We start from the raw sequence: 23,560 nt of genomic DNA, 5'->3' as shown, positions 1-23,560 counted from the left end.
TCACAAAAATAAATGTTTTATATATTTACGGTAGGAAATTTACTAAATATCTTCATGGATCATGATCTTTACTTAATATCCTAATGATTTTTGGCATAAAAGAAAAATGGATAATTTTGACCCATACAGTGTATTGTTGCTATTGCCACAAATATACCTGGCCGACTTGTGACTGGTTTTGTGGTCCAGTCCAGGGTCACATATCATGAATATTCAATATGACATAACTCTACAGTAGATTAATTTAAATTGGTGGCAACCAACAAATCTTTAACAATTTTGATGTTGTATAACAGAGAAAAGCTATTAGCAAAGTTCACGGTTTGATATTAAAAAACAATATCAACAACATCAAAAAATTCAAGACTATTTTTTGGGAAAATAAATTATTGCTTTTATTCAGCTAGAATGTATTCAATTCAAGAAAAGTGACAAAAAAGATATATTATGTTACAAAAGATTAAATACTTTCTATTCATCGAAGAATCCTGAAAAAAAAAAATGTATCACGGTTTCTTGAGCAGTAAATCAGCATATTATAATGATTTCTGAAGGATCTTGAGACTGAAGTCTGGATTAATTACCGGTATATATTATTATTAAAATATATTAAAATAGAAAACACTTATTTTAAATTGTAATATTTCACAATATTACTGTTTTACTGTATTTTGCATTGGTGACTTTTCAACTCAACTCAACAAAAAAAAATCCCCAGATTAATTCACAATAGATGTGCTGTTCATGCATCCACTAAAAGCAGCTCGAGACCGGTTGGTTAAAGAGAAGTCATGTGTTTTTAAGTGTGGCTCAAATGCGTTTCTACTGTATGTAGTTGAGTGGCGTGTCTGTGTTGTACCTCGGTAGTTTAGGCATTGACGGGATGAGAGAGCCGGTGCGCCTGTAGTTGAGGAAAAGTCCCACAACCAGAGCTCCAGTGATCAGAATAATAACCACCGCTAACAGGACGGTCACAGCTACAAACACACACAGTATGTAAGATATATTAGTGCAGTCTCATTACACTTCATTTGACATGAACATGATCCTTCGCTGGGAATAAGAAAAGCTGAACGAGCTTCTTAGAGTTGATAAATAACAGCATCGCATGTTAAAAACAGACGGTGCCTACTCAACACTTATACTTCACTAATTAACGAGTAACAGTTTGTGTACCTGTCCCAGCAGGAGCACCTCTAGACTTCCCCATCTCACAGTAACCCCCCGAGTAACCGTACGGACACCTGAGGGGAAAAAACACGGACCTGTTAGAGACACTCCACGGTTCATTTCTAATCTTTGGAAAAATGACTTCTCTTGCTACTATTTGAGACTTACTGCATTTCACCAGTTTCATTCTAAAAAAGGAATTCAAATCATTATTTTCCTATTCCATGTCCTTAAAGAGGCCAAAGAATTTTTATTTTTATTATTATTTTTTTTACCTTGTGTACATTTGTAATGTGAATAGTTTTTTTCCAGACAAAATGTCAGAAATAGTTTAGAATTTCATGACCACAGCCATGTGTTCAAATGTTGCAACAGTTCAGAGTCATTTTAACAGCTTAGTTTAATAAATTGTCTTATTTTTTAATGTTAATTTAATAATTTTACAAATATTTAAATTATTAAATTATATATTTTCATATTAAATATTGCAACAGTAAGTAATCACAAAATATAGAGGTTTTGAGTATAACATATTTATTAATTAAATATATATATATATATAAATAGAAAAAAAGATAAAAGGCATTGAAAAAGCAGACATTTTTATACTGTATATAAATTATATAAGTAAAATATAATTTTTTAAAAAATATTACAGTACATCTATTGAAAATAATATTCATTTTTGGATCAAATAAATGCAGCCTTGGTGAGCATAAGATTTTTCTTGACTAGCGGTCACACTCACTTGCACTTGGGCAGGCCTCCCTCATCAGTGAAGCATGTTCCTCCGTTCATGCATCTGCATGCAAGCGGCATGGACACCTCTGCCTCGATGGCTGCAGGTGCGAAGGTCAGGCATGACGTAATAATGTAACACAACCACAATGTAATCACATCACAACAAGTCAAACACACACACACCACATGGCAATAATGAAGTCATGCAGTATTCGATGCAGCACATGCATGTACACTATGAAATGGATTGATGGGACGTGATGTGGCCAATCTGATGATCTCACAAACAAACAGCAGTGCATCTGCATCTCTTACCGGCATCACAGTCATTCTTGTTGAAGGTGAGGAGCGTGGTCCCCTGCGGACAGGCACAGGTGTATCCACCCGGCCGCAGCAAACACAGGTGACTGCAGGCGTCCTGACAGGGGTTGAGCACTGCAATTGGACAAGAACATTTACCCACCAGTATTTTGAATAATTCACCTAAGATGTGATTATACACAGCCAATATAAGGTTCGTAACTATCGATTTTAGTACTAAATTAGGCAATAAATAATGTCAGATCTATCCTTTATCATAATATTCCATCAAAATTCACAAAAAGGAGAAAATAATCAAATAAATTAGTACTTTTCATTTAAGCATTTCATTCAATGAATTTTGCAAATATAGGCTTTAACACATGGATTTATAAAATAGAAACACTGTTTCAAATTTCCAGCAAAAACAACTATATTGTGATATATCCTAGTATGAACAGTAAACAGTATAAGATAACATTTGATTTGCTAGGAACACTCCTTCAGCGTTTATAGTTCAAGACTCAGAATTACTGAATTAAATGTATACAAAAAATTATGTGGTTGTAGTGTAGAAACTTACAGTAGAAATACAATGAGGCAGAAGCCACAAGTGTGGCCGTGCTTCATTTCAAATCTAAAGATGTTATCTCTAAAAATATTAATTTTATGAAACATTTTCAAAGACCATGTCATGCTAATAAAAATATATATTGCCCCCTGTAAGCTCCCTTGCAGTCTATTGCCTATGTCTGGTGTGTCAAATTGCCTCATTCATGTTTCTATTGTTCTAGCTCGACAAACCTTTCACACCTCTGCTGGGTATGAGACCTAATTCTTGTTTTTTTTCAGCCATCATTAGCCTTAAAAAAAAAAATTATTAACTCTTTTGACAAAATACATAATGAAATAGAACTGCATTAGAGCTTCAATTATCATCAAGCTACATAAGACAATTTATACGGTTAATACTACAGTATGCTTTTACTCAAAACTCACTTTAAACCACCAACGAGTGTTTGCAATAGCTTCTGATTGTGATCTAATGTGGATTTTGGTCATATACTGTTGAAATATGTTAATTATAGCCTTTTATAAGCATAGCATTTCTCATGTAATCCTTTGTTGTCTCACCTGAGTGGTTGTGTCGGTGCTGTTGGTAGATGCGTACTTGAGTCAGCCAGGGGTTTATGGTCAACACCTTCACGTTGTCTCCTTTCCCAAACTTATCTTTTTTCCACACTTCTCCCTTTTCTTTAGTCGTCCAGTACACGTGCCCCTCGAACACATCCAGACTGTAGGGATGCCCGATGACTGCAATGAAAACAAGCGTGTGAACGACGGCCATTCAAAAGTTTAAGATGTTCCCGGTCTTATGCTCCATAGTCTCACCTCCTGATATGATAATTTGCCGGTCTGTCCCATCCACTTTCATGGACTCGATGATGTTCTCTTTTGAGTCACACCAGTAGATCCGGTTTTCATTCAGGTAGTCCAAAGCTAAACCAGTAGGCCAGCCCAGATCTTCATCTAACAGCACCTCTCTGTGCTGTCCATCCATCCACGCCACCTCAATCTTGGGCTTTCTGCCCCAGTCGGTCCAGAACATCTTCCTATAATATATACATGCACAAAATGATGCTCATTATTAATGACAACAACAGCACAGCATGAGTTCTGAAGAATCAGGGCTCCCAGACTCCTAAAAATAAAGGTTCCAAAAGGGAGTTTTCGCAGCGATGTCATAGAAGAACCAGAACCTTTCAGTCAACAATTCAAAAACTTTTTCCATAACCTTTTGTGAAACGGAGAGGTTTCATGATTTTCCAAATCAAACCGACAGACGGCAACAGATAGTCCCCCTGTCGGTGTCTGTTTGAGCCAGTTTTCAGTGATTAAACATGTCTGAGAAGTGAGGTACTGTAATCTGGTGACTGTCGGCGTTGGTCATGACAGTGCGGTGTGAATTGGCCGTTAAAAGTTGTTCATGGAACCAATTGGAACCTTTTTTTTAAGAGTGATGATCAATACATTTTCAATGTTTCCTCCCAACTGTTTAAGAATAGTTCACTGACGAAACACTCCAAATTGAGAACTCATTTGACTATTCATAGAAATAATCGGTACAAAAAGAACAATTCACTCACAAATCTCTACATAAGCTCAACAAAAGAGCAATATCTAGCCAAAAAAGTTCTTCAACATACCTTAAAAGATATTTTTGTTTATTTAATTATCATTACCAAAATCACAATTTTAAAATTGCCAGATATTTCCACACTGCAAAAAAAAAAGAAAAGAAAAAAAAAGAAGTTTTTCATCAGTATTTTTGTCTTGTTTCCCCGTATAAATACCTGAAAAATTCTTAAATCAAGATTTAAGACATTTACATGAGATGCAAACATAACATAAGATAAAAAGGGGGAAATTATTTTCCCCTTTGAATTAAGCTTTTATTTTTCTTATCCCATTGGCAGATATTTGTTCTTGTTTTAAGCAAGTTTTTCAGAAACAAGACTTCTTATGTCATTTTGCATCTCAAGTAAATGCACCTTGATTTAAAAATGTTGAGATAGTTGTACTGGAAAAAGGACAAAAATATTTTTTGGAGTACAGGATTTTCATGACCAGTCAAGTCAAGTCAAGTCAAGTCATCTTCATTTATATGAAGATAAATGAAGAGATGCATGGTCTTGAGAGACCATGCATCTCTCAAGACTGCCCACTGAATTTTTCAATCCTAAGTGAGCAGTTATATATTCATGTTCTTACCCTAGACCAGGATTGACCACAATAGCCGCCGGCTGATCAAGATCAGAGTAAATTAACCACTTTCTGTAACGTCCATCCAGTTTAGCCACTTCGATTCTATTAGTCCCAGCATCCGTCCAGTAAATATGCCTATATATAACAGAAAAGACAAAACGCATAGCAGATAGATATTTATTTTTCTGGAACTGTTTGCATCAGACCTCAAGTAAAGTAACATTTAGAAAAGCAGTGCACAAACCCTCCAATCCAGTCCACAGCGATGCCATCAGGACTGGAGATGTAACTGAGGTCCAGGTCCACCTCCTTTACAGGATTATTTCCATGGTCATCAAATGTGGTCATATATGCCCTCTTGATCGAGCCGAACTCAGAGCCTCGTCCCAACACTGTCCAGTACACTATACCTGAAAATCATTTTCAGAAATTCAGTTTGCCTTCAGAAACCTGATTATAGAAACAAGAAGATAATACAGTGCAATCATGTTTTCAGGAACTTTCAAAATATTCTTCAATAAAGATTTCAAGTCACAAACTAATAAGCGCCAAAATGATTCGCAATGTTTCAATCTTTAAGTAGAAGCCAAATGGAATTTGAAAATCTGACAAAAACAAAGAGTGTATTCCTCTTTAGATAAATAATTGTATTTCTGTTTTATTGTGCTGTAAATTATGCTTCCCTGTGCTGCATCAAAACATATATGTGATATTCGGTGGGATATCCCGTGAATAGTGCCTTACTGAGACCGAGGCCTTCTGGGTCCCACAGGTAGTCCAGTGCCTGAATGTGCTCTGCATTATCCACATAATCAGAGTACTGTGCAGACGAGAGATTAAAGCGACGGATGCGCACATTATCAGGCAATAACAACACGGGAGGATTTCCTGAGGAGAAAAGAAACAGAAAACGAAAGAAACAACAGGAGAGTGAGAATTATGACGTCACAGCCTGTCTGTTTATGATTACGATAATTAACTTAAAATATGATAACAAATAGCAGGTTGCAATATCAAGCAGTATAACGTATTGTTTTTGCACAGCTAAAATAACTGGAAACGACTGACACTGGAAGCCAGACACATTCAAGTTACAAATAGCCACAACCGCTCTTGACAATAGACAATTGACTATTTTGCCTGCAATATGTAGCAAAAATGTTTTGCTAATGTGAGTGACTGCACTGATTTTCACCGATTTGAAACACTCTACATAAGCAGCAGCTCACAAATGTGCATCAATTTAAAAGAGTTTGGAAATAGCAGGTTGCCAAGCAAACACCTCGATAATCTAAAAAACATAAAAAAATGTTTAAAACCAACAAATATTGGATAAAAGTCATTTTCAAAAATGTTATCAATACTTTCCAGTACTGAATAATTATATTAATATTGATATATTTATATTTGTAATCAACATTTCTATATTTTTTCCAATAAGTGTAGTGCGTTATAGAATTGCCTGTGCACTAAACATGCACTGTTTCCTAAATTTGGACAATATAATGCAAACAGTGCCAAGCACTGTAAAAAGTTTTGCCACAAACTCAACTCCGTCATGCTGATATCACGGTGATATCACAGCTTTTCACCTCAATGGGAAATATTGTCACATTTTAATATCATGTCATGAGATCTCAGCCATCAAGAACACACCTATGTAGCTCACTAGGTTTTAGACACAAATGCATACAATGCTACAAATGGCAAAGGTGAAAGATGCAGATATCCAAGGAATAGAAAGAGCCCCTGACAGAAGAACGGTATAAGATGCCATAGAAGGTGAAAAAAGAAGAGGATAAATAATCCCAGAGAGAAATAATGAAACTGCAGGCCTCACCCTCAGCGGCGCATTCGACTCCTGGCTGCTCTCCCACTGATCGAAAGCCTTCAGCGCAGAAACACTCATAAGTGCCCTTAGTGTTCCTGCACTGCTGCGGGCACGTCCCGTAAATCTCACACTCGTTCACATCTGCGGATGGGGACAAAACACTTCACGTTACACATTCAGTGTTTTTTTTAACAACCGCTAGGACACATTTCTCAAGACCCTACTCTTTCAAGACCCTTCACACAGTTCTCCTAACCAACTTTTACATTCATAATAAAACAAACAAAACACTTCATATATGTCTCAAATCAACTCATTCTTCCATAACACTAGCAAAGGTTGTCACCCAGCAAACACACTTTACTGTATATTACTATAAAACAATAGCATACAGTGTTTTCTTAAGTAAAATTTCTTTACAAAACAAGAAAGACACTTCTCTACTGCTTCAGATTCACTGCAATGCATGTTATGTGGTCCATGTTTACGTCACAGTAGAACATTATTTAAGTTTTCCCTTCTTGTCTAGATGGTAGTGAAATTGAAAAAGTGAGCAAAGTATTCAGATATGGATCCTAGAAAAAAATTGTAACGCCTGTGTAAGTGTTCAGCTACATCTACAGTAATTGTTTTAGCTTTGGAATATATTTCAGTAAAGTATCACTGTAGAAAAGCACAATTTTAAAATGTTCATGTTTCAAACATTTTAATTCTAGTTTTTGTATTGTTAGGTTTTGAACTTAAGTTTAACAGTTTAAAAAAAGTATGTAAACATGTGCAAATAGGCCTAAGGCTACACAGAGTTCCCCTTCGAGGGAACTCGCACTGCGTCGTCGTCGACGACACTTTGGGGAATGCCCCAGCATAGCGCGTCTGAAGCATGAATGAAATCCTGTCTGATCCTGATTGGTGCTGCGTCATGACGTAGTAGATGACGGCATAACCGGAAGATACAAGGGGACGCCCGAACACACACACATTAGCTTTTTTGCTCTTCAGCTGAAAGCGCTCTGTGTTTTGTCAGTCTTATTTGGTGTTGTCTGTCTCTGTGAAAAAAGTTTACAAGCACTGTTATGGAACGCGAGCAATTTAATAGGTGTGTGCATCCGTGTCCGCGTTATATTTCGGGCACGGACACACACCAGCTGTGTGTGCTTTGCCTCGGTGTGCAGCACGCTAGAGCGGCTCTCGAGGGAGCCGCTTGTAGCGAGTGTGATAAGCTGCCGCTCAGGGTTTTGCGCTCGCGGCTGGCCGTGTTTGATGAGCACGGCCAAGCTCGCGAGCCCCGCGGTTCTGGGCCCGCCGTTGTCGAGGCAACGCGGCGCCGCAGATCGTGGGGCTCACAGATGGATCTCTCAACGGGACACGGGACTGCTGCGGCATCTTCCCGGTCCTCGTCTGAGGATTCAGATGTTCTCCCGCCTCGTGTGGAAGCCCGCGAAGCGGTTTCTTCCCGCGAGGAAGGGGATCAGATGCTTCAGCTATCAGGCTCTGAGGAGTCTGATGCTGTAAGCATTGATGTGGGTGATGTGGGGCCCGATCAATCACTTCACGCACCCGCCCAAGAGGAGTTGGTGGAGGTTTTGACCCGTGCTGTGGCCAAGTTAAGAATTGATTGGCCACAAGAAGAACCTGAAATCCAGCCACCAAGTAAGCTGGATGAAAGGTTCTTCAGGCGCAGGTCTCAAACCCCACGCCGGGGCCTTCCGTTTTTCCCCGACTTGCATAATGAGTTGTGCAAGTCATGGGAAAAACCATACTCAGCCAGGCTCTCCAACCCCCCAGTGCTCGATTTTTCTAACGTGCTGGGGGCGGCTGAGCGTGGTTATGGGAAAATACCTCGGGTGGAGGAAGCTCTCGCGAGTTATCTTTCCCCTGAGGCTGCCTCGTCCCTTAAAGCCCCGGTGCTGCCCACTAAACCATGCCGTGATACATCCACTCTGGTGGGCAGGGCCTATATGGCGGCTGGGCGGGCTGGTAGCTGCCTGCACACTATGGCGGTGTTGCAGGCCTACCAGGCCGACCTCCTCAAGGAGCTTGATGAGGGCGAGGGTCCCTCTCCGAGTGACATCTTGGAGCTCAGGAAGGCTTCCGACTTGTCTCTCCGCATCACCAAGGAGACGGCCCGTGCCATCGGTCGCTCCATGGCTGGTATGGTGTGTGTGGAGAGGCATTTATGGCTGAATTTATCGGGGATGAAGGAGAGAGAGAAACATTTTCTCCTAGACTCCCCGATGTCACCTGCTGGCCTCTTCGGCGGCGCGGTTAGTACCGTCGTCGAGAGGTTTCAGGAGGTGAAAAAGCAGTCGGCGGCCTTCCAACAGTACCTCCCTCGCCGCTCTGGCTCCTCGGGGAAGGCTGCCTCAAAGGGGCAGTCTCAGCCATCTACCAGCTCCTCGCGCCGGTATGTGCAAAGAGAGAGTGTCGCCTCCCGCGCCCCTCCTGAGGGAGCTTGGCAAAGGAGGCGCCGTTCTCGTGGCAAGCCTTCTGAGCCTAAGGTCGATCTGAGGACCGTCCTTCAGGCGAAGAAGGCTTCCTCCAAGCGGTCCTAATTGTGGCCGGACCGCTGAGAGCTGTCCCCCCCGGGGCGGGGCGATCGAGGTCGCCTTCCCCCCGGAGCTCTCGGGGAATCAGTGCTGTGTTCCCGCCGTCCAGCACGCTTCGGGCCACACTGATTTCCCGCGTACGCACGTCGCTCCAGCCGCCTCTAAGAAGATCTGCGGCGGGGCGGCGAGTGCGTCCGCACACCAAAAATCGTTCTCGACCGCTTCCTGCCGGCCAGCCGCTTCAGGAAGTCGGGAACGAGTCTCGGTTGACACCCGAGGCCAGCCTCGAGAGGCTGGTTCCCTTAGTAGATTATCTCGGCACATGGTCATGCCTTCCGAATATATCTCCGTGGGCCCTGCGTACTGTAGAGCTGGGTTACAGACTACAGTTCAGCTCCCCTCCCCCAAAGTTCAACGGGGTGGTCTGGACTGTGGTCGGCCCAGAGCAGGTTCGGGTTATGGAACAGGAAGTTCAATCCCTGTTGGTCAAGGAGGCCATAGAACGTGTTCCTCTGCCAGACAGGGAGTCCGGGTTCTACAGCCGGTACTTCATAGTTCCCAAGAAGGATGGGGGGTTGCGTCCCATAATAGATCTCAGGCACTTGAATCGTTCTCTGAGGAGGTACAGGTTCAAGATGCTCACCATTCCAGCAATCGTGAGTCAGATCCAGTTCGAGGACTGGTTCGTCACGATAGATCTGAAGGACGCATACTTCCATATATCCATCCTTCCATGTCACAGGAAGTTCCTGAGGTTCGCTTTCGGGGGCAAAGCGTACCAATATCGGGTTCTTCCCTTTGGCCTAGCTCTCTCCCCTCGCACCTTCACCAAGTGCATGGATGCAGCGCTGGCTCCGTTGAGACTCCAGGGCATCCGTGTACTCAATTACATCGACGACTGGGTAATATTGGCCAGGTCGTGCGAGATGGCAGTTCGGCATCGAGATGTCGTTCTGGCCCATATCAGGTGCTTGGGGCTGAGACTCAACACAAAGAAGAGTGTGTTGACGCCCTCCCAGAAGACTACGTTCCTGGGAGTTGTATGGGACTCCACGACGATGCAGGCACAAATGTCTCCCGCACGCGTGGAGTCCATACTGGCGATGGTCTCCAGGGTGAAGCTAGGCCACAACCTCACTGTGAAGCAGTTTCAGAGATTGCTGGGACTCATGGCAGCAGCGTCCAGCGTCATACCATCTGGCCTGCTACACATGAGATCCCTACAGTGGTGGTTGAGAGCCAAGGGGTTTTCCCCGAGGGGAAATCCGTTCCGTATGATCAGAGTAACGCGCAGATGCCTTCGTTCTCTCGTCATATGGAGGAAACCTTGGTTCCTGTCCCAGGGACCGGTGCTGGGGGCATCATGTTGCTGGAAAACCGTTTCAACAGATGCTTCCCTCACCGGTTGGGGCACGGTCATGGACGGTCGCTTTGCGAGAGGTCTGTGGGAGACACAGCATTCTTCCTGGCACATCAACTGCCTGGAAATGTTGGCGGTCTACAAAGCCCTGAGGGGTTTTCTTCCGGACCTCCGCGGCCACCATGTCCTGATACGCTCCGACAACACCTCTGTAGTCGCGTATCTGAATCATCAGGGGGGTCTGAGGTCGCGCCCTCTGTGCAGACTGGCACACCAGATCCTCCTGTGGTCCCAGGGGAAACTGTCGTCTATCAGAGCGATGTATGTCCCAGGGGACCAAAACCTGGGAGCAGACGTCCTGTCGAGGCAGGGGCTGAGGCCCGGGGAGTGGCGTCTCCACCCCGAGGTGGTGGAGGCCATGTGCGTGAGATTTGGCCCAGTGGAAGTGGATCTGTTCGCGTCTCAAGAGACGTCCCACTGTCCACTGTGGTTCTCTCTCAGGTATCCAGCCCCTCTGGGGCTGGATGCCATGACACAGACGTGGCCGAGGCTGCGTCTGTATGCATTTCCCCCGATCACTCTGCTCCCGGGAGTCTTGGAGCGGGTCCGCCAGGAAGGGATCAGCCTACTTCTAGTGGCACCCCGCTGGCCGACCCGGGTATAGTTCTCGGACATTGTAGCACTGCTGGACGGCCTCCCGTGGCAGGTCCCTCTGAGGAGGGATCTGCTGTCACAGGCAGGGGGCACAATATTTTACCCCCGACCAGAGCTGTGGAACCTCTGGGTCTGGCCCCTGAGGGGGATCAGTACCTAGAGGCTGGCCTGTCAGCAGGTGTTGTCGAGACCCTACTCAGCTCCAGGGCTCCTTCCACCAGGAGACTGTACAGCCTGAAGTGGAATGTGTTTTCCACTTGGTGTAGAGAGCGTGAGGTGGACCCAGTTAACTGCCCAGTGGCTTCAGTGCTGGAGTTCCTCCAAGATCGTTTCTCCGCCGGTCTTACCCCGTCCACACTTAAGGTGTACGTGGCTGCCATAGCGGCTTTCCACTCGCCTTTAGGTGATGGGCCCCTGGGAAGGCACGATCTGGTTGTACGTTTCCTCCGTGGGGTTCGGAGGATGAGGCCTGCGGCTCGCTCCAGAGTCCCAACCTGGGACCTGGCGGTGGTACTTGAAGGGTTGGCTGAGGCCCCCTTTGAGCCACTGGAGTCGGCTGAGGCAAAGAACCTGACCCTTAAGGTGGCCTTTCTCCTCGCTATCACCTCTCTGAGGAGAGTGGGGGATCTCCAGGCCTTGGCTATAATGCCAACTTGCCTGGAGTTTGCCCCCGGCGGAGTTAAGGCCATCTTACATCCTAGACCGGGCTATGTGCCCAAGGTGCCCTCCAATGTGGCACGGTCCGTGGTTCTTCAGGCCTTCTGTTCTCCACCTCACGTGACGGCGGAAGAAGGGAGACTTCACCTGCTCTGCCCAGTCAGAGCCCTGAGAGTGTACCTCGAGAGGTCTTCTCAGTGGAGGAAGTCAGACCAGTTGTTGGTGTGTTTTGGTTCACCCAAGAAAGGGCTGCCTGCATCCAAGCAGACAATCAGTAACTGGATTGTCCAGGCTATAGCCACGGCCTATCAGGTGCGCAATTTGCCTTCACCGATGGCCGTGAGGGCGCACTCCACCAGGGGCATGGCCTCCTCGGTGGCCCTCCTTTCTGGAGCCTCGCTTCATGAGATCTGCGAGGCGGCCGGGTGGGCTACTCCGCACACCTTCATACGATTTTATAGTCTGCAACTCCCTGTGACGCCTGGCGCCAGAGTGCTCGCGTCCTAAGTGTGCCTGGTTCCCAGCTTCACACTAGGGCGGGCGTGATTACGGTGTGGCCTAGTGGGCATTACGTTCCCCAAAGTGTCGTCGACGACGACGCAGTGCGAGTTCCCTCGAAGGGGAACGTCTCGGGTTACGACTGTAACCCTTGTTCCCCGAGAAGGGAACGAGACACTGCGTCTCGTCGCCACACCTATCACGGACAGAGCGCTTGCTTCATCGCAAAAGAGCTAATGTGTGTGTGTTCGGGCGTCCCCTTGTATCTTCCGGTTATGCCGTCATCTACTACGTCATGACGCAGCACCAATCAGGATCAGACAGGATTTCATTCATGCTTCAGACGCGCTATGCTGGGGCATTCCCCAAAGTGTCGTCGACGACGACGCAGTGTCTCGTTCCCTTCTCGGGGAACAAGGGTTACAGTCGTAACCCGAGACGTTTTGGTGGTGGTTGTGTGAATTTTTTTTTTAAACGATTTAATTTAATTTGAAAGTAAAACTCATTGAATGCATTCAGTACTAAACCTTAGTAAGCCTTTTGACTTATAACGTTGTGTCTAAGCATTGTGTATGAACGGCATGTACTTCTTATGTTGCTCTCATCCAGACAGAAAAGATTCCATGAAAAGGAAAAATAAATAGTGATTTGAGTTTTGAAGCAGATCAGTCGCTGAAACCCCTGCAGGAGTCCCGTTGTCCTGGCTGGCTTCCGGAAATGCCTCTATATAAGCCTGTTTTATTGTAAATATTGAGGTCTTCTAATAAAGAAAGTATTAAGATGACATCACAAACCATCGCAGGTGTTCTTGTCCTCCGGGTTAGGTTTATATCCAGGTCTACAAGAGCAAATGAAGCCTCCGGTCGACAAATCTGTGCAGTTATGCTCACACAGATTCTCACTGCATGAGCGCCCATGGCCGTAGTCTAACAAAGAGAGATGAAGTTACAAAAACATGATTTTTTTGTCCTTTTTGGAGCTTGTTAGTATAAATTGTCATCCACTTTTGTTCATGTTCAACTCACAGCAGCCAAGCTCATCGGTCTGGTCTTCACAGTCGTCATAGTCGTCGCAGGCGTACTGCAGAGGAATGCAGTGACCATTTCCACATTTATACTCCTCTGCAGAGCAGGGTCCTTGTGTGGGAGTCACACCTGAGCAATCATTCACACAAAGCAGGGTGTTTTAACACACCACAGTTTCAATAGAATTTGGGGAATTAAACAGGTACATATAGTCAGCATAATGCATGCTAGTCTGTAAATCTGTTGATTGACCGTCACTCACAATGCTCCGCCCTCTCATCGGTTCCATCACCGCAGTCGTCTATAGAGTTGCAGAGCTCGTGACTGTAGATGCAGCGGGTGTTATCACAACGGAAACGAAATGGAGGATCGCATGAGATGTCCACTGAGGAGACAAGACACGTGAGGTTTGTGCATGTTAAAACTGTTCTACATATAAAATGACAAAAGTTGCCTTTTATTGGGTTATATAGCTAACATACTTGCAAATTATACTAGAAATATACTAGTTGGATAGGCTTTATGGGCTTTAAAAAATTCAAGGTTTATATAGGGATAGATGGATGTGATCGATTGGATGGATGGATGTGATTGATTGGATGGATGGATGGATGGATGGATGGATGGATGGATGGATGGATGAATGTAATCGATTGGATGGATGGATGGATGGATGAATGTGATCGATTGGATGGATGGATGAATGTGATCGATTGGATGGATGGATGAATGTAATCGATTGGATGGATGGATGAATGTGATTGATTGGATGGATGGATGAATGCGATCGATTGGATAGATGATGGATGGATGTGATCGATTGGATGGATGGATGTATAGATGAATGTGATCGATTGGATGGATGGATGAATGTGATCGATTGGATGGATGGATGTATGTATAGATGAATGTGATCGATTGGATGGATGGATGGATAGATGAATGTGATGGATTGGATGAATGAATGTGATCGATTGGATGGATGGATGGATGGATAGATAGATAGATAGATAGATAGATAGATAGATAGATAGATGTGTTTCTCACAGCAGAGATGTAGTTCCTCATCTGAATTATCCCCACAGTCATTATCTCCGTCACATATCCAGTGCTGCTGCACACACACGTGGTTCTTACACTCAAACAGGAAGGGTGGACAGTAGGTGCTGTTCGGGTAGCGTGCGGCTAAAAAAAGTGGACACACACACACACACACACCATAAATTTCCATAATACATTTGCCACATGAAAGCGTCTAACATTGCATTAAAAGAAAATACACTTAATATTCAATAGTATTATTAATTTGACTGCACTGACAATATCAGACGAGAACAAAACTTGACTCGAGCTGAATAACGACACTTTTGTCTCCTGTAGTGCTACTTAGAGCTGAATTAAACTCATTTCATAATTATTGAACTGAACCAACACTAAACTGACTTGAGCTGAATAATTACACTATTGACTTTTTAGAGCTCTTCACAGCAGAATTTGAATGTGTCTTATATTTGGTGAAGTTTGCATCATTGATCATTATTTTCCTGTTTATTACTGTGAAGCTGCTTTGAAACAATCTTATTTTATTTAGCGCTATATAAATAAAGGTGACTTGACTTCAGTTGGACTCAAACCCAGGACTTTGGCATTGCTAATAATACCATGGCTTACTGTTTAAGCTTATTGTGAATGATTCATCTGTGTAAGTTTGTCTTTGTAATCTTTAATCAAAATGTAAAATTTCCATGAGTTTCCAAGGCCGAGATATTCCCTAGTTTCCATACCAGTAGGAACAGTGACAGATGCACAACCCTTTTGGACTCTAGAGGGCGCTACAATATAATCCACAGCTGTCTTGTTCTCAGGTGCATTTCCAGAATTAAAATAGTTAAAAAACACGGCACACTCACGACAGGTGCTTTCGTCGGTGAAGTCGAGACAGTCAGCGTTGCCGTCGCATTTGAAGCGCTCAGAGATGCAGTGGCCGCTACTGCACTGGAAGTAACCCGGGTGACAGGTCCGCAGCTCTGAAAACACATTCACCCACAAAGAATAAAGCCCATCTCTCTCAATCCTCCATGGAGAATGAATTATGCACACTTCCTGTAAGTCATTCACAAGGTTTCCAGGCGCACAAATGCATTGAGATATCACCCACTGAGGATCAATCTGTAATAAAAAGACAGTATTATGATGTTGAACATTGTGGCTAGTGCCACGGCCACACTCTTTCTCTCTCCATCTGTCTTTTGATGACCTTTACTTTCTGCTGTCTCTTCTTTTCTTTCACTCACCACAGTCTCTCTCGTCAGAGTTGTCCTCGCAGTCGTTGTCATGGTCACACACCCAGCGGTCAGGAATGCAGTGCAGGTTGTCGCAGCGGTACTCGCTCTCAGTGCACGGACGTGGGGCTGTGGACGCATAAGAAGCGTGTCAATCTGACACACATGACCATACATAAAAGACAGACAGGCCAATAAAGCAATAAGGCCCAAGCGGCTGTTGGTCACAGTGATTTACCTCAAGTAAGGGGCGTTCGTTTTTAAGCATGAAGAAAAGGAGAATGCCTAAAACCCTCTTAACGGTGGTAAAATTATTGTTGAACAAACAATACAGCAATTTTATGCATTGAAATGCTACTAATTTTGTCAGAATGTTCCTTTAACATTTAAAAGTAATGTTTTTCAAAATTAAGAAATAGAATGTTCCTTTAACATTCATATAACCGAGAAAAAAAGTTTTTTAAAGTCCCCCTCTGGTGAAAATCAAGCTTTTAATGTTGTTTATATGTCTATGTGGTGTTTTTAATCTGCTTTAAGACAAACCAAGTGCAAATGCAACACCATTGCTGAGTAGTTTCTCTTTAAAAAAACTGCAGTGAATCAAAGACAAGTCTCAAAAACGCGGTTTGAAATCGCTGGTGTATCTGACGTCACAAACTACCGTGTAACCAATCACAACAACGTGTGATCGTCAACGAGTGGATCTCTGAGCTGGTATGAGTGAGTGAGTGAGTGGAGGCGGGGCTAATTGCATATTCATAGAACCGTGTATACTTAATGAGGCAAGTGTTTAAAGTGACTTTCAAGAATAAGGACATTTTTTTTAAATATGTAATTTTGGTGATCAAAGATGAGTTTTAAGGGATACAATTATTGACTACATGGGGACTTTAAAACTGGACATTTAGAACATTCAGAAATAACGTTTTCATAACGTTAGTAAAACGTTTAAGAAAGTTGTTCGCTTGGGAAGTGGCGCAATGTTGAAAGGTGAAAGGTGAACAGCAATGTTTCACAGTGTTTATAAGGCCAAATTGCAGCAGAAACACGGCCTGAAGCGTTTCAGTAAAGCACAGCAAGCCTCTGACACACATGAGGGCGATGATTAGGCTGTGCTTCACTGTCTCAGGATTACATCTGATGAGCTACGGCTTGCCCTTCAGCAAGAGGACCATTTTTCGGAGGTGAGTTCATAGCTGAATTCATCAGGGGAATGACCCGCGTTCACCACCCCCGCAGCTCTTCTGCAGGGAGGAGAAAGTGCTGAAAAAATCAGCGCTTCTTCCAACATGCAGCTCAAAGGTTTAGCGCAGACCATTTGTCAACCTTTCACACCTCACAGCACCTTGTCTGCCATCACGACGTCTCCTCCACGCTTTCTGTCTTTCAAATTTGTTCCCATCAAATCTTTTCTTTTTTGTCTTTACTGTTACTGTTTCTTTGGTAAGCAGAGAAAGCAGACATTAACTTTTTTGCTCACCAGCCACTGTGGCTAGAAGTTTTCCGAAGTTACTAGCCACTCAGCATTTTCACAGGCCACAATTTTGACATTGCTACCATGGGGAAAAACTGCCATATAGATATTTTTAATATCTCATAATTTGTCAGCGGATATATTAGGCTGCTGTCACTTTAAGACCTGACGCACGGATCCATTACACTGTTACACATGCGTTTTCTTTCTCAACTGTTTACATTCAACAATAACTGACTCTGTTTATGTGACTCGCCAAGACCGGCATTTTGACATTATGTTGTGTGTTTGACTGTTTAAGTCTTTGGATGCGCACTTTGGATTTAAAAAAATTATAAAATAAAATCAACTTTTGTATTCCACTGAACCACACAAGGGTGAGTAAATAATGATTTTGGGTAAACTATCCCTTTTGTTACCAATCAAACTATCCCTACTGTTTTTATATATCGATCTGACCGAACACGAGAGGTCAGTGCTGCTACTCACCGCAGTTGTGTTCATCCGATCCGTCGCCACAGTCATTGTCTCCATCGCAGCGCCAGCGCAGGGGAATACACTGGTGGTTATCACAGCGGAAATCACCCGCCGGCTCACAGGTCAACTCCTCTGCAAACACAACAGACAACACAGGCTCACACAAACTTTAACATGCAAGTCGAAGTTAAACAGAGCAGAAGTGGAGAGACCTCCGTCTCAGTCTCATTGACAGAAAGTGCCAGTACATTAGCAGACACGTCTGATAAAAAGAGCTTACTTAACACCTAACGGTTTGTGCTTTAATGAAGACATGATGATTACTGAGAAAATGAGAGAAAATGAGAGAAGAGGAGGAAATGGGGCAGAAAATATGCACATGGCAGAGAGGAACGGATAGTAGAGGAGTTGTAGGAACATCTGACCCGGGCGGCACATTCTTACAGTCAGATTAGGGCGATCTCTCCTCTCTGTGCAGGATGGCACTAATGGAGCGAGGAGGAGCTGATAAGACCCAGGAGAGCCAGGGCTACATGTGTGTGTGTGTTTATGTGAACATCAGTCAGATCACTGACAAAAAAATCTGTGAAATTTATGGTACAAAAAAATGCAGATGTGGTGCCTGATTTTTGCTGTAAAAAATACGGTAAAATTTTAAATTTTACGTATTTAAAACCTTAAAAATGTACAGTAAAAATATATATTTCATTAATTGATATAATGTTACAATACCAACTCACTGAAGCATATGATATTTATGCTCTTATATATATGAGAAAGCCACATGATGAATCAAAGCTCATCACCAGTTGTTTTTCCACAAACTGAGGTAAGTAATCTTTTTTATCCACTGTATATTATATTCCGCACCGATCCTTAATGAAACAATACAAACATAATCACAACTGCACACACACACACACACACACACATTGGTGCCTGACACAGACATACCTAAAACACACACACACATAAATCAGAGTTGTGGCCCCAGACAGGAGGAGGGGTCACCGAGGGCCCGTCCATCACAGAGAGACTGAACAAACACTCACTAATACGCTGGTGTGTGAGGGGATGAATAACTCCTCATGATTACAAACACACACACCACAGCATTATATAACATCACTGATAAAGGGGACAATGCAAAGTAATTTTACATGATATATTATATATAAAGTACTTGGTCTTAATTTTAATGTTTTTTTTTTATTTTTGTTTTTTTATGTCAGCATAAAAGAGAAATTGCGGCCGACTTTACTGCTATATTGTGGCGTTTTTCCAAGTGAGCTGGCAAATCGAACAAGGAAAAAAAAAAGTAGGATGGGACTTGATTCTATCCATTGGTTGATTCAACTGAAAAGTAAGTGTTGCATATATTTAATACTTAAAAAAAAAAAGTATTTTAACCCCAAAAAGTTACGGACTGCAGCTTTAAGTAAATAATTTTCATTGTAATTCATTTTTCTTAGTAATTCTGAATTTTATTTTCTACAAATTTTAATATTACTACTTTTACAATTACTTAACTATTTCATAAATTGTTCATCAGTTGTAAGCACTGGTGTTTGTGAATAAAAAAGTCTTAATGATGTCTCACCGCAGTCCTGTTCGTCGCTGTTGTCCCTGCAGTCGTTGTGTCCATTGCACACGGCCCACAGAGGAATGCAGCGATAGTTTGTCCTGCAGTCGAACTCTGTGTGATTGTCACATCTGTACGCTGGACCCACTGCAAACAACATCACAAAAAACATTTACAACAATGAAAAATACTGCAAGAGATTTAAGTTCACTTCGTACTGCAGCACAATATCTCCTTTTACTTCCTTTACTAATTAAAGTGATATGTAAATGTTTTTAAACGGTTGCATGTTTTATGTTATGTTTTCTTTAACTGTATATGCCAGGGTTTCTCAAACTCGGTCCTGGAGGGCAAACACACCTAGCTGTGAGTTTCTAGTGATCCTGAAGACATTGATTAGCTTGTTCAGGTGTGTTTGATCAGTGTTGGAGCTAAACTGTGCAGGACAGGACAGCCGAGTTTGAGAAACCCTGGATGCAAACACGTCTGCCTATCTTGGCTGTAAAAGATTTTGAATCTCAGTGAGTCTTCTCTCCTGGTAAAATAACGGTTCTATTAAACCAATGAACGCTGTGGCGTGTCAGTAACTCACTGCATTCGTCGACGGGCTCGTCGGAGTTGTCTCCACAGTCGTCATCCACGTCACATTTCCAGCTCTGTGGGATGCAGCGTCCGTTCCTGCACTTGAACTGCCCGGGTCTGCAGGTCCTGCTGGAACAGTGTGTGGGATCCTCATCGGAGCCGTCGCCGCAGTCGTTCTCCCCGTCACACTGCCAGGCCTCAGAGATGCAGCGTTTATTAGCACACTGCCACTGATGCGACTCGCACTGATGCGTGGCTGACGGTACAGAAACAGAGGAAGGTGCTTTAGCAACAGCCCGATCAAAAGCAAATATCAGAATAGCAGTGTTGTTTTGAATGCAGTGTGCATTTTATCATGCGGTTCAAACCTACAACCTTTTTTAGCCACTTGGCCTTGTCATCGGCATCATGGTAAACATTAGCCACTTTCAAGTCAAGTCATCTTCATTTATATAGCGCTTTTAACAATGTAGATTGTTTTAAAGCTGCTTTATAGAGATAAACGTATAATTTAAGGTAACAGATTGTTTTGGCTTTATAGCGGTTCTTGAATAAAGATATTTTCCAGCTAAAGTTAGTTTTGATTGATTCAATTCACTTTTATTAAATTAGATACCGCTAAGACGACACCGTTCTCTCTACACAGACTTTAAACGCGAACCTGTGAGAAACGCTGATGGTGCTCACGTGCGCATCAAGAATTAATTCTATAGTTATGTGCGTTTGAATATATGTGCGCATGTTTGTAATTCTCCACAAACCAAGCCTTAAACTACTTGTCCTGCCTATAAATTTGATACATTATTTTATTTTATTTTATCACTACGGGGAAGATACGCGAATTTTCCACAATGATCACACAGTAATCCCAGTAAATTACTGTAAAATTACCAGAATGACTTTACCTGTAAATACACAAAAACGCTGTACACACATGTATGGCTTTTTACCGTTAAGAGACCATTCACACATCAGCACCAAAATACCGATAAATTCTGTGCTGTCATCGGAAATGCTTTAGTTTCACTATCTATTCAATTTGACAATATTTTTTTATGTCTTTTTTTATGACAGGCGTAAGGGATGATCATGCAGAATGTGTTTTTGCTCTTAAAAACACGAGATGAGCATAATAGTATCCAAATGCAAAGCCACAGTGCTGATGAATGGGTCTCGAGCGCGACATGCGGCGCAGCGGTCAAAGACGTCCATCTAGCGCACATTTACATAGAAAAGCTATTAAAAAGCATCTGAGCTTACAGCGCAGCAATCAAGAGCAATCAAGTCATCTCCATAAGAAGTTTTTTGTTTGGTCCAAAGCAGACTTCTTATGTCAGACTTCATACATGCTCATACCGGTAATCTTCATTTTTTTGTTCACACACAGCATCATAATATTACAACTTCTCATACTGGTAAATAACCAGAACCGATTTACTGGTATTTTTGAAAAGGTCCTGTTTACACATGATCTCTTAATGGTAATTTCCCAGTGAAGGTTGTGTGTGTGAAATGGGCTTTTGGACATGATATATTGGTTTGTTCCATACCACACAGAACAGTGTCCTCATCCGAGCCATCGGGACAGTCCTGATTAGAGTTACACAGGAAGTGCGGGCTGGTGCAGTTTCCGTCATTACACTGGAACTGGCCCAGTCTGCAGTGCCGGACGGGACACGTGGAGGGTTCATCCGAGCCATCTCTACAGTCCCGCTGACCATCACACTTCCACCAAATAGGGATACAGCTTAACAAAAACAAAATATTGCATTTTACTTCGGATGCTCCCTTAGTAGGCAGCTGCCTACATAGACAGTATACAGCAACACAGCTCATTAGGTTATAGTACAGAGCCTGAAATGAAAGCAGATAAAGGATAAACTCACCGTTCGTTGTCTGCACATCTGTACTGCGTGCTGGAACACATGGGCAGACAGCGTGCAACGCCCCCTATCTGCACGGTCAGGAAGTGGTCAGGGCACTCGCAGGTATAACCTTGACCCCCCGCTCGCAGAAGACACAGGTGAGAACAGCCTCCATTATTCACAGCGCAGGGATTCGTCACTACAGGGGAAAGATATAGTGACAGTTATAGTATATAGTGGTTCTGTGGTAATGGGTCAAGACCAAAAATGAGTTGCTATTATTATTCAATGTTTGCAATTTAAAAAAAATATATAATTCTAAAGAGTATTTGCTATTATTTGTACAAACAAAAAAAGGTAAAAAAAAAGAAAAGAAAAAAAAGTTCTTAGAATAAAAAATAAAACAAGATTTTTTTTTTTAATGTAAATAGTAATATATAATATATAAATACATAATGTTTATTTGATTTTTAAGCACTGAATACATTTCAGTGTTTGATTGTTAAGGAAATATTCAATGTTTAAAATGCATTCAATGTTTGCCAATAAAATACATATATTTATTTATAATATTCCTGGTAATTCATGCATGAACAAAAATCTCCTTAAAAATCAATCAAACACTGATATTTATTTAATGTTTGAAATGTATTCAGATTTTTTTTTTTTACTTTTGTACGAATAATAGACTCATATTTATATTAATATTTATTTTTAATTTCAAACATTAGAAACATTTCAGTTAGATTTTTAACTAAACATTCAATGTTTGAAATGCATTAAATGTTTACAAATAAAATAAATGTTCATTTATAATATTCTTAGGATTATCCTCTATTATTCATGCAAACAAATAAAAAAAGTGTTGAACAATAGGGGCAATCATACGCAAAATGTGCTTAGAATCAAAAATAAAAAAAAGAATAACCGATTTAAAAAATGCTAAAATAATGCAAATAATTAACTAAGCATATAATCACAGGAATGTCACTATTGTTTTAATTTCAAATATTGAATAAAGTTCATACATTAAAAACATTCCAGGACATCTTTATCTACTTTTATACGATAAACAAATGTGGTATTGAATTGGGTCATGACCCAAAGTAAAATGTGGAGAGTCAACACCACTGAGTTAGACCGTATCCTCTTACAGAGAACCAGGATGTGGCTCCACATCATGTAGCTGTAGCTCCTCTTTCTAAAGAAGCCCACAGATAAAGAGTTTAAACTACCTGTCCTGGCCATTAAAGCAATGATAAAGAGTTTAGTCTTTCCTGTCTCTGAGAAAAGACAGGCGAGCAGAGACTGGCGGCATTGTGTCGGACTGTGTAAATATTGGCAGAGACCCTTAAGTGCCTCAGCGGACGTTTAAAGGAAGTGATATGGATCTGACGCCTGCGACTGCATCCCGCTCGAGTTACGCTGTCCCGGGCTCACCTATGGGCTGGCGGTAGGGATGGCACACGTGAATGTCGAACGGTCTGTGGGTGGTGTTGACGAGCGCCTCCCGTCCTGAGCCGGTGTATTTGTTGCCCTTCTCCACCGTGCGAGTGTTCCAGTCTGTCCAGTACAAGGTTTCCTCGAACACCGTGATGGCAAAAGGATGCGGCAAGATCCCGTCGTACACAGTGTGCCTGTGATGCCCGTCCAGATCAGAGAATCTGAGGAGACACAACCATTTTAACAATAGGGCTGTACATTATCATTTTTTGCAAGCAAACCTGCAATATTAACCATGTTCTCCGAC

The 23,560-nt window shown here is 42.6% G+C and overlaps 1 protein-coding gene across 1 annotated transcript in view; it reads right to left on the bottom strand.

The window, feature by feature from the left end:
* Positions 1-23,560, bottom strand: part of lrp2a (low density lipoprotein receptor-related protein 2a) — a gene marked incomplete at its 5' end in the record, with an annotated part of 105,124 nt that overhangs the window by 4,776 nt on the left and 76,788 nt on the right. Inside the window, 22 exons of the mRNA XM_079618450.1 lie at positions 860-977; positions 1,177-1,244; positions 1,919-2,009; positions 2,227-2,346; positions 3,346-3,525; positions 3,604-3,824; positions 4,984-5,112; positions 5,222-5,387; positions 5,722-5,865; positions 6,818-6,949; positions 13,318-13,449; positions 13,549-13,677; positions 13,811-13,933; positions 14,596-14,733; positions 15,459-15,575; positions 15,843-15,959; positions 17,794-17,913; positions 19,382-19,510; positions 19,956-20,201; positions 21,496-21,692; positions 21,832-22,009; positions 23,251-23,474. Of these exons, the coding sequence (XP_079474576.1) occupies positions 860-977; positions 1,177-1,244; positions 1,919-2,009; positions 2,227-2,346; positions 3,346-3,525; positions 3,604-3,824; positions 4,984-5,112; positions 5,222-5,387; positions 5,722-5,865; positions 6,818-6,949; positions 13,318-13,449; positions 13,549-13,677; positions 13,811-13,933; positions 14,596-14,733; positions 15,459-15,575; positions 15,843-15,959; positions 17,794-17,913; positions 19,382-19,510; positions 19,956-20,201; positions 21,496-21,692; positions 21,832-22,009; positions 23,251-23,474 (3,219 nt within the window). The remainder of the gene's footprint in view (positions 1-859; positions 978-1,176; positions 1,245-1,918; positions 2,010-2,226; positions 2,347-3,345; positions 3,526-3,603; positions 3,825-4,983; positions 5,113-5,221; positions 5,388-5,721; positions 5,866-6,817; positions 6,950-13,317; positions 13,450-13,548; positions 13,678-13,810; positions 13,934-14,595; positions 14,734-15,458; positions 15,576-15,842; positions 15,960-17,793; positions 17,914-19,381; positions 19,511-19,955; positions 20,202-21,495; positions 21,693-21,831; positions 22,010-23,250; positions 23,475-23,560) is intronic.

Source organism: Phoxinus phoxinus (genome assembly GCF_949152265.1).
Source record: "Phoxinus phoxinus genome assembly, chromosome: 7".
Lineage (NCBI taxonomy): Eukaryota > Metazoa > Chordata > Actinopteri > Cypriniformes > Leuciscidae > Phoxinus > Phoxinus phoxinus.
Note: the sequence above shows the minus strand (reverse complement) of the source record. Positions and strands in the feature narration are given on the sequence as shown.